Genomic DNA, 12351 nt, shown 5'->3' on the forward strand with positions numbered 1-12351 from the left:
AGTATTTAGGGTTAGGGGTTTGTTCAAATCATTAACTTAGTGTTATAATAGTGATGCTTGCCTTAGCAAACACCACTGATACATAGATTAGCACATGTAGTGACAATTCTAATGCTAGTTACTCAATAGAACATAAAAACATACTTATGAGCACCATTAGATGCATAGTGGTTACATTAGTACCTTAATCCCTTTTTGGGGAGAGTGTTTCTGTCAAGAGGCATGCTGTTAAAACAGAAGAAAAATAAGAGTGTTATCTATGACAAACAGGCAGATTTAAATAGCTAAGATAAAATCACGCCTAATAGATTTGAATGCTCCATTACTTCATTAACATATCATGTAATAAGCTTTTTATCACTCAACGAATACCATTTGCTGGATATACTCCACTTACCCCTCAGAGAGGGTGGACTTGACACTGCCCGTGCGGGTGACTTTTTGCCCATGGTGGTGTGGGAGCGGCAGGTCTATGGACTCTGAGCTTGTGTGTAAACTGGTCATACTGTGGCAGCTCAGTGTGTCTTTACTGCCCGCAGATGAACTACTGAGGTTTGGTGGCCAAGGCCGGGCGTTAGAGGGCAGAGAGAGGCCTGACGCCGGACTTGATGCCGGGGACTCAGTACACAGGTCAGGCGTTTTGCCATATAGCGGACTGCTGCCTCCGCTCTGCCCACCCATGCTGCCCAGGCTACCTGTTCCTGAGGAGGGTGAATCCAGGCTGGCCTGCCGCGCCAGTGTGCCATGGGGGCTGCCCAGTGCTGATGGGCATTTACCAGAGTCAGGGGTGCCCGGGGAACTGGGTTTACTGCTGGCCTTACTCCCAAACAACCTAGGCAAAGTGATAAGGCAATCATGTACATTGTTGCATTGAATTGAGCTGATTTCACAAACAATTTACACATGAAAGAATGTAAATGTAACCAGCCAATTTCACTCAGGTGCATGCATAATTTTATTGGCCAGATTTTACTCCAACATAATCAGTGGTGGATCTGCCTATGGTTATCTCTGTAAGGCTCCAGCAATAACAGCTTGAGGTGATGCAAGCAAATCCAGTTATACACTTCGGCTTCACAGAGCAGAGGAGCGCAACATGCAGACATGTTTTTAAATGGACACACCTAATAATACAGAGATCAGTGTGCTGGAAACACGCTCACACATCTGCTTTAATCAGCTCTGAATTGATCTGATCTGAATGGAAAATCATGCTCCCTGAGGAGTGTTTCTATATAGGCACTTATACACTATAACCACCAGGTGGCAATCTGACCCTCCACTCTCCTCTGATGTTGGAGAATGGGTTGCAGGTCTAATATGAGAGCAGAGTCACAGACAACTAGGAGATACACCGCTAAATGCATAAATTATAAAGTACAATTTAACGCATAATTGTGTAAATTAAACAGGATTAGCCTTTTTCTTAAAGGCTTTCCACAATTTTTGTTGAGATGAAGGCTTTGTTCAATCAAACTTCAGAGTGTTTTGGCACAAAATCAAGGCTTTGTTCAATCAAACTTCAGAGTGTTTTGGCACAAAATCATTTTTTTTAGTAGAAGCTAACCAAATTAGCTAGTCGCCATGGACAGGTTGGACCTCATCATCATAAACAATGAACAAAAGTACAAAAAAATAAAAGAAAATGAGCCAGGCTACATTAAATATACAAATTTATCAGTTTGGTTCGTTCTCACCGCAGTTTTGTTTTGTGCAGTAAATCGCAGCCTGTCATGAAACCATTCAAAATTCTAGATACATTTAGAAACCCAAATTCACATATTTTCCTATTTAGCTTATTCCATGGTTAATCAATTTGCATATTGTTGAGCCTATTTCAGTCCTATCGTCACTGCATTGGGTCATCCTTTGATGTCCACAGTGAAATCTGCTCCTGAACCAAAAATAGTTAAGAACAACTGATTTAGATTACATCCTGGTCTATTTATCAGAGCTTCTGTGGGCTGCTGACAAGATTTCAGGTCGTCTAATGGTGGCTGGAAGAGATACAAAAGTAAGTCGAAAGACTATGGATAAGATTAAAACAATGAGCTCCGTAATCCATCACAAAATTTCCTAGATCTGTTAGGTAAACCTAAACTCATTGGTGAACCGATTCAGCAGTGCAGTGCAGCCCGAGGCAGCTCACATACTAAGGAAATATGCTGGGACGTTTCCTCAGCTTTGGCCAAGAGGTCACGACATCACAGGAGTGAGCCAAATCACAAAAAGCAATTGTTCTTTCTTGCTGTCTGCCTGTGTCCATTTGTCTCAAGCTAACTGCCTACTTTGCTTTCATATTTTAGTCTTATCTCTGCTTATGTCTGCCTTTTGTCATCTTTGTCTAACATTTATTGTCCTCTTATTACCCCAGTCATTTTTTCAGAAAGAAATTCAGTTACCTGCGGAATGTGGGGGATGCAATGTCTGGGTATTTGGAGCCTGGCTGTCTGAGTCCAGATTGGGTGGAGGTGGGACTGGATTTGGGGGAGGTAGACAACCCTGTTCCCTCCTGATCCGACCCTGCCACTTTCTCTTTATCCGTCTGGTTGATGGTGATGGGACTTGAGCGTCCTGAGCTTACTTTCCCGGGGTCTCTTCTCTTTGTGCTGGTTGGGGTTCCTACCACCCCTCCACTACCTCCCGCAGACTTTCCACTGACATTTGAATCAATGCTGCTAGAGCTAGAACGATGCCCGCTGCGGCCCACCACGCTGCTTCCCCCACTAGATGACTTTGCTGGTCTAGGTAGGGAGCGATACTGGAGTGGAACCTTTGAGCCTCCACAACCTAACAAAACAGCGTCGTCCTGGGGTTGAGCATCATCAAGACTCGTCTTCCGCCCATTGCCGATTCCTGTGCCCTTTCCGATGCCTGCAGACTTGGGTACCTTGCCTAGAGTAGCAGAACCGCTGGTCAGAGTGGCTCCGCTGGCTGTGATGAGGGCTCCAGTGGGACCTGGAATCTTCTTAAAGCCAAAGGAACTTGTGGTAGGCGGCCGACCGATGCCTGAGGGTGGCTTCTTCCCCTCATCTCCGCTACTCTTGCCCGCATCTGATGGTGAGCGCTGAATACTTGGACTCTTAGATGGGGCCTTGCCTTTCTCAGATGCTTTGGCATCATCTGTTTTACCTGTCAGCAAAAAGATGTTTGTTATGGCACTGGTACCTCCTGTTTAATCATTCAATACTGCTAGCATGGGTGGCCAGTTTTTGCACATTTTTTGCAAATACTTTCACAACCCAATCAATCATCACCAATACGATGCAAAGCCACTCTGCCAAACACTGCTGTGTTCTAGCCAATGGCACTTCTTTGCAACTCAGCAAACAGCACAGTTAAGGTACTCTCAGCCAAAGTTACTTGTTCCTGCTGAGTATCCCAAAAGAAGTAGCTTGACAGAGGTTCAGTTGCAAAAGTTGGCTGAGATAAAGAAAAAAACAAATGCTCAACAGTCCTTTAAAGTTACCAAAAAGCCTCTACTCTTTTGATTTCACCTTATCTTTGAAGCTACAGTAAGCTATTTTCTGGAATAACATGCATAAAATGTCCCCTACTGACAGATATCACTGAAATTGTGCAGTCTTTGGTTTTGTAACCAGCTAAAAGGTCTTTCATGCTTCCTTGCAGAAACTTGTGGGTTCCATTTTAAAATTTCTTTAGAGAACTGATATTTTTAAAGGTTTTCTAAAGAGCCAAAGAGTCATTCTGAGGAACTACAGCTTCTTTTTGTTTTTTTACAAGATACAACTGTTTAAGAGTTTGATACCTGGTGTTTTGAGAGTGGTGGACGTGCCTTTGTTCCGTGTTGGCGTGATGCCAACCTGGGCACTCATGCCCCTCCTCCAGGAGCCTGTTTGAGACATGGACAAACCTGTCTTCTGGCCAACATCCTCACCCTGACATGAAGAGGATGGGGATGAAGTCTTCCACTTGTCCATCCCTGACTCCATCTCTTCATCAACCTTCTTCAGATCCTCAGCACCAGCCCAGCTGCTAGCATCCTGCTCGGTATGTCTGTGTGTATCTTTATTTGACTGTGAATCACACAGACACACAGAATATAGCTCAAACACAGAAATCTCACTTTGACAATCCAGCTGACAGATGGCCAAACTTTTCTTACTAGCCAAAGCAACATGTCTAAAACTCTCAGTCTGTTCAATCTGCTGCGACCTACTGACAGATTGCTGATACAAAGCTATTTATAAAAATGTGTCTGTGAGGAGAAGAAATACAGAAGACTAGAGTGTATGCACACCTGTGCTGCTTTGCTCTTGCGAGATGAGATGCCAGAATACGTGGGTGGATTCAGATCGTCAGTGCTGATGTTATCTAAGGTATCACTCAAACCACTGCTGACTGAACTACTGTCATCCCAGCTGTAAAAACAGAAAGAGAAAAGTGTGAAAAAATATCATCTTTATATGCAGAAACAAAAACAGCCAAAAAGTATCATTAAACTCATACTTAATTTAAGCTGATGGACCAACACACATTAGTTGACAAACCATGACTGTGTCAAATCAGCATTAAAAATGACCCATTACTTATCATGCCTGATGTGTATCACTAATGCACCTTTACCATTTTTGAATTCAGTTAGGACATTATTTGTCTGATTTATGAGCATTTTTTCTTTTGTGGACACGTCCCATTCGTGCTTTGGTTTCATCTTCTGGAAATACGAAGTTCATCCCCACAAGGTTTGTCTTTGATTAGACCTTTCCAAACATTCTTCACAAGGACCAGAAATATGATTGCAATGCACGTTCATTCATATTTCAAAGCCCGCTATTGTTGACTCACTGTCACCATCTTATTCATATTAATTTGCTTAATTAGTCCACTCTGCAGCTTCACCACTTCAATTCTCATTAACTATTGACAGTATTTCTCTTTTCCCCAGTCTTTACGTTCTCATTGCTCTCCATTTACCAGACCGTGCCTAATTAATGAAGGATATTAAACAGTAGTTTTGACACCCTCGACTTTGTTGACCCAGTTGAAAATCCTAAAAGAAAGCTGAGTGTGAATTCATATGAAGCTATTATTACCGCAAAAAGCGGAATTGTAGAAACTTGGCCCAGTCAATTGCAATATCATTTTCTGTCTGTTACACCAGATAAATCATATGCTGTTATTTATCACCTACTGTCTTTCTCTCTTGTTGCTAAGTGAACTGTGTTTGATCATGTGTGTGCATGCATATGTCCTCACATTTAATGAATTCTTCAGATCTGATCATAGAGATATTGTGTTCAAATCTCTGATAAGATGGTGGCTGTTTGCTGCCCGGCTCTACAGACTAAATTGACAGCTTTACCAACACAAAATCCATTTAGACAAGACAAAGAGAAACATCCTGGCATTTACCGACATCTCCTGACATAAAAAGAGACCACTGAAATATTCAAACATCTTTCCTGATGTCAGTATCTACAGTTCAATTATTCATATCGATTCTAGGATGCTGGGTAATACTTACAGAACAGTGTTGGCATTGAAAATTCAATATATTCATGTCTACCCAGGAGACGTGCCTGTCCAGGACATTTCGTCTTCTTGAAATGTTTGACGAGCTAGTAAAGACTCGCTTGACTTTTAAAATGCAGGACAGAGCAAGAAGGAAAGAAAAGTTTGAGAGGCTGAAAGCGACTGGATAATAATTGTGAGAGACCCCGCAGGGCTCTTAACACCAGTGTGTGGGTGTTTCTGAAGATTCCAGCATTAGAAAGAGGCTCGGTGGGTGCGAGTATGTGCTCAATCACTCTAAAAATATCATTATTGATTTTTCAACAACCTTGTTTCTCCCTTGTTTAACTCCAGGAGCACTTGGCACATTTAGCTTGAGATCTGATACTGTTATACAATGATGTAAATTAAAGATTAGAGAAGCCAAACTTTAAAGTCTATTATACAACAGACCGGTTTCTTAAATCTGATTAGATGGGCATTTGAAGCCAATGTAACAAAGCTGATATATGCACAAATTCTATATTAATGCAACAAGCTGCTACAAAACATTAAGTAGTCTATATTACTTGGCAGATAGTCTCACTTGTGATCCTCCCAGTCTTTCAAGCATAATAATCATTAAGGTCTATTGATAACATCAACAATGGTTGTGCCTAAAACTGTGTCTAAACAATGCATTAGTTGGAACCTTTCAAGAGTGAAATGACTTCAGTATCTAGTGGCCTGACACACATTAGCAGCTAATGCTTTAACACCTGGGTAGAGTTATTGACTTGTTGGTGCTATGATGTGCTGGCAGTCCTGAGTTCAGACAAATGTTAAATCAAGCTTTATACTGCAAGTTGAAGTGCAAAGTGTTGCAACAGAGCACCTACACAAATCAATAACCACCAAATGCTCCAATCCAGTTGACAATTTCCTAAAATGCACTCTGCTGAAACCTTACACTGCCTGAGAGCTTTTTTCTGCATTTGCCCTCCCACAATGTAACAGTAAACATCTAAAACTGTGGTATTCAAGCTTAGGTGGGCATCCTTTGCCAGCCGGACACTTTTTGGCAGGGGATCACTAGTTAAAGTCACCTTGACAGTCTTGTTTCCACACACCCTTGTCCCCGCTGAGTGTGCCCACTGCTTCAAGAGAATGACATCAGCAGGAAAAGAGCACTGTCACTGTTATGTAGTCAGAATGATGACTAAAGCTCTACTTTAAAACTCCATTTCACAGGAAGCTGCACATAGGTAACAGATTATCTCATTTTAGGTATTTATGTTAAAAAAATATTTTTGGGTTCAAACTGTTTCATATTATTTCATAATATCTTGAATTTGAGAATTAATGCTTAGGGCCATGGGCACCATTTCAAATATAAATTCCTGGTAATTGACCATGAGAAATGAACTGTGACAAATGTTATATATCGAAGTACATTGTCAATGATGGCAAAATGAGCTGAAAATGAGTTTCCTTTAGTGCAGTTTAAGATAACATTACAAGGATTTCTATAAAGCACATGACTAGGATTTGAACAGTTGGACTGTTTAAAAGAATTATCTTTTTTTTTTACATAGCATTTTCTTAAGTTAATTCGGCAAAAATATAATTGTTTGTTCTCTTGAACACATGGAAATTAACCTAAACTTCAAATAATCAATTAATGTTTTAATGAAGTAGTGAATAATTACCTCAACATTTGACTAAAATTTGGCACAGTTAATTCAGCACAATAGTATTGGGGTGACTGTCATACGTTTGTTAGACAGCGGTGGATCCTGGAAAAGGCGATATATGATATGCAATCTGTTAGGGTGGCAGGAAGCTCCGCCTCCTGATGCAATGACACAATCAGTCCACTTTTGAGTTTTACAGGAACATGCATGCTGTCTGTTCCAATCATTCTTATTTAAAATGAATCGTGATTTAGCAGATACGTTTATCCAAGCCTTGCCATGAATTTTCCTTCTCTATCCCCTCTTGTGCACTATAGGCTGCTATGCATAGCAATGCCCATGAAAGAAAATGTTAAAATGCTATGCTTTATATGCTAAAAGCCAATACAGATCAAATTAATACAATCTGAGTACTAAGCTGTGGAAGAAACAGCTGATTACCACAATCTGGTATGCTTTACTGGGACTGTCCAACATGATTCCACTTCGATTCAATACAGCTTTTTTAACAACAGTCAGACCTAATGCTGTTAGCGAGATAAAGACCCCAGAGAGCTGCCCTAGAAGCTTGCCTATATGGGCTGAATGTTTTATTGAATATTTTTCCTGTACTGTTGTATTTGTGACGGGACTGACAGTCAGACCAGGGTGACATGCAGTCTCTGGACTATGTCCTTAGACACCGGTCCATTCATGACAGCAATTCCAGCCTGAGAAAACACACTCAATCTGCTTGCAATGTGTGCCTCCACTTGTGTCTTATTGAAAAAGATGTCTTTTTCTAGTTACAACCCATCCATAATTCACCCGTAATTTACATAAAATGTGTTTCTGACTGTTTTTGACTCACTGTTTTTGGTTGGGTGAATATTTTCCACATATTGTTGTTTTTTTAATTTAAATGCCTCACAGTATGAGTGCAGCCATTCACTTTACTTTCATTGAGTGTGCGGTGCAAACGTCCATTCAAGCATATAATAATATTCTCATGCAATATTCAGCGATGAAAGAACCATGGAACGACACTCAATAAAACTAGATTTGCATCCTACGTGGATCAAAACAAATCAATTTCTCAATCACTAGCTGTGTCCATTGGTCTGTTAAATACGTTTCATGCTGTGGTGTAGTTGTGGAAAAGCAACATTTCAGAGGAAATTAACCATTGTCTGCATGGTTGCATAACAGTCCTGTACCTGTATAAAGAACAAATGCTGTCTTTTAAGTGCATGCAGCCATCAGCCAGTCATTTCCACTTTTTTGATATCAGCCAGTCATTTCCAACAAGAATTCAAAGATTACAATAAGAAGTCTTAAGGACATGATGCCATGTTAAATATTTTTAATTCTTCATGATGCCATGTTAATTCATTTCAAAGAAACTCATTTACAGAAGCAATGTCTGCTATCCAATGATCCCCAAAGGGAAAATTAACAGCATTTAGCAGTCTTAGAATGTTGACGCAGACAAAATGACACATTGACAGCTTTTTCAAATGTACAACATAATGAATAATCCAATTTAACCGAGTAAATCTTATTAACATTCATCAAAAAACGAAAACACAGTATTTTGTACTAACCTGAAGTAAATATCTAGAGCTTTAGCTATACATTAAACCAAATGGTGGCAGGCCTGTTAGAGTCAAAAACATACCAAAGTATGTCTCAAAACCAGTTTCCATGACTGAGTGAGGCGAAAGGGTGAACACTAACTCACCGCCCTGCGATTGATGCTGTCTGGCTGTGTGCAAGCTGCCCATGTCATGCTGTAGCTCCAGGGGTGGAGAAATCAAAAGAAGAAAAGCAAAGGAGAGGGGAAAAAGGAGGGGAAAGAAGATAGAGGAAGAATGCAACCCACCTGCTTGGTTGCGAAACACGGGCTGGAGGAAAAAGAGCGACATCTCACCACTTCTTACAGCTCCACCCCACCCCCCACACCTCACCCCTCCCCTGGGCCCGTCATGCACTCTGAGAAATGCTTCAGACATCCTCAACCAACTGGGGCGTTGCCAGAAGAGACAGACTCCAATCAAAGTCAGAGTCAGGGTCAAACTTGAAGTTGCATGCTGGGTAACACAAGGGAAATGATGCACAATGACCTTTATGCGCTAAAACTTTGGGAAATGGAAATATCCAACTCCTATTCATAAATTCTTAATGGTCCTGAATAATTAAATGCATACTGGCCTTAACAAAATCCATCATTCAAAGTAAAAAAAAAGTGAATCATTGTATTGTACAGCTTATCAGGTTGTATTTGTACAGCTTAATCAAATCAGTTTGAAAGAAAGGACCTTGTGGAGGCAGAGCATGACAATGTCTCTTATGAAATCAGGGACAGTCAAACGTCACTTCACTGGATTGAGCGAAAAAAATGTTCTTGACTTCTGCATTGCAGAGGCAACCGACAACCAGTCACCACAAAACACTAAATCCGCAGACCTGCGCTTCAGATACACCGCATTACTTCTGTAAATCAATAGACTGGCATAACTCAGGGATGTAGAAGCTCTAGTTTTCAAACAGACAAACCCACAATCACAGAACTGCATTGTTGATTAGTAATCGTATATGTAGAAAGGACAGCTGATAAACAGTATGACTGTAGTGATTGTGCCAAAACAAATCTGTCTGAATGTCCAATGATTATTATTCTGTTTTTACCACAGCACTGCTGGTGCCCAATCTGGCTCTGTCCCAAGAAAAGGCAGTTCAGGGCCATTTCAATTGGCTGTGCACTGCCTTCTTAATCATGAAGACCTGGAATCATAACTATTATTTCACATTATTTGAGAGTTCATTTCACACAGTTATTTACTTATTTAGTCATCATGCATTTGATGCCATGTTTTGTGTGAGGTTGGAAGGGACAGGGATGGTGTATAGAATAGTGTTATAAGTTATAAAATGCATATATATAATGAGCTCAATTTTGTCTGAGAATGAACTCTGCACTGTTTATACGGTCACATCTGAGTGATGGGAAAATAAAATGAATCAATCACCTGTGAAATATTTATCACACCCCCCAAAAAAATTCAGTGAGACAGAAAAATAAAATAAATATTACAAGCTAACATAAAATGTATTCAAATATATATGCATGTTTAAAAATATACAACCTAAGAGAAGAAACATTATCTAAAATATAAAGAACTTGCATTTTTAAGTTGCTTGAACTTTAAAAATTCTTATTTATAATAACATTATTGTAAATTAATAATATATTCAAGACAACATTTTAATAATTGCTTTTGACTTTAGTGCAGTGACAACATACATTTACTACTTTACATACTACACAGTATAAATGAGTCTCAAAATATATAACTGTAGAAAGTGAGTCTTCATATTTCTGCATTAAAAAGTTTAAAAACCCATTACATAATGTAGTAATGTAGGCTAGGGTTTTCTGCCTGGGCACTAATGAAAGCTCTTGTTTGTTTATGCGGACATTGTTTCTGTTTACATCCCCAGGGCAATGATCAATCCAAGCGTTCTATTACTTACGGACTTTGAGCAGTGTTTGTCACTAGCAGAGTATGCTATTAAATCTATTATCTAAACAGATGCACACCGTCTGCATGAAGAATTGAGTATGAATCTAAAAAAAACCAGACAGTGCAAGCAGTAAAAGAATGGCTTGATTTTTGTACCATTCATTCTAGAAAAACATGCTGATAGTTATGACATACATAAAGCAATAATGGCTCATTGATGGTTCTGTATTGACCAGGACCAGCACATCAGAAGCCTTTAATGGTGGTAAAAATGGCTGTGTCAGAGCTAGCATATCTGATACATTTGATTTGCAATGCAGCATCTGAAGTCAACTGGACTGCAACTTGACTCAAAGTTAATGACTCAATACACTAATAAGCACAAAAACTATTTTTATTGTCACATTTCAGTACAAACTGAAATATAAGTTTGTCTGTAATCAAAATTGGATTTGCAATCTTAGAATGCAACATCATTTTGCTGGCTACTAATTGAAAAAAGACTACAAATGCTGTCTAGGTGAGCAAATAAAGTGTTTAAATATTGGATTAAAGAAAATCTGAATAAAAGACACAAAGGACAAAAGGGAATACTGAAATACTAAGACAGCACTTTTAACTAAGGGTTTATCCCAGATGAACATACAATAATTACTCTGCTCTTCTGTAAATGCTTGAAGCTGAAGTTCAAAACTTCAAAGTGCTGAACAACAAAATAAGTGTCTGAGTAGCTTTCTCTATTTAGTTACTACTTAACATCCCTGGGGGAGTTAGAAGAGATTTACATTGACAAACCAACAGAGTTTGTATACTGAAAATGAGGTTGAATTATGTACAAAAGTCTCAAGAGAAGAGAAAATGTTATTAACATGAAACTGTTACTACTGAGGAAAGAAATCACGTGGGTTGACCTTAAACTGTCTAGAATCAGGTTCTGGTTGATTTGGTGGACTTTGATGGATGGTCTTGAATGCAAAGGGAAGGAAACACAAACCAGGAGGCTGGCAGGGGGTCTCAGCATCGGGAGTCATGGGAAACATGGTCGGATATTGCAATGTGTTACTAGAGACTTCAACTATAAAGAAAACATAGTCCTCAAAAACCGTTTCACAAGCACCTTTTTCACCAAACTTTTTTAATAAGCAATTTATCTTTTTTTTTTCCTTTTTTTTTTAGCAATTTCAATGCACTTCATCTAGATTATGTATTGTTTCTAAATAAATTGCAAATAATGCACCATCGTGTTTTTTTTGTGTATTTTAAGGTGAAAATATTGTATAGCAAAATAAACAACATTTTGGAAACAAAACAATATAAGTCAAACAACACCTATATATTTATGATGGTTTAAAAAATTATAAACTATTTGAATTACTAACAATTTTTCAAACTTTGTTTGATGTGTGATATACATGTGGTTAATTAGATACAAATATAAAACAAATATATATATTTTTTTTTAGAAAAAGAAGGCTTCAATTATATATTTATATAACTTTTAATCTAATGGTGAGGAATCAATAATGAGTTAAAAGAGCAGCTTTGTGGAGCAGGGCAGGAATAGCAATTAATTTATGAAGCGAGTAAATGAATCTCAATTAGTAAGTGATTTCCTGCACCAAATGAGATGGTACGGTGACCATCTATAACCTGAAAGAACTCCATGACTCCATTTCAGTGTGATAAATGAAGGTGTAGGA

General features: G+C 39.1%; 1 protein-coding gene across 1 annotated transcript in view; it reads right to left on the minus strand.

The window, feature by feature from the left end:
• The window catches only part of LOC306858825 (neuron navigator 3-like), a 147701-nt gene that overhangs the window by 26931 nt on the left and 108419 nt on the right, over positions 1 to 12351 (minus strand). Inside the window, exons 13-17 of the mRNA XM_079399580.1 lie at positions 4262 to 4382; positions 3770 to 4037; positions 2403 to 3132; positions 398 to 832; positions 184 to 225 (exon numbers count right to left, since the gene is read on the minus strand). Of these exons, the coding sequence (XP_079255706.1) occupies positions 184 to 225; positions 398 to 832; positions 2403 to 3132; positions 3770 to 4037; positions 4262 to 4382 (1596 nt within the window). The remainder of the gene's footprint in view (positions 1 to 183; positions 226 to 397; positions 833 to 2402; positions 3133 to 3769; positions 4038 to 4261; positions 4383 to 12351) is intronic.

This window comes from Barbus barbus, assembly GCF_936440315.1.
Source record: "Barbus barbus genome assembly, chromosome: 39".
Lineage (NCBI taxonomy): Eukaryota > Metazoa > Chordata > Actinopteri > Cypriniformes > Cyprinidae > Barbus > Barbus barbus.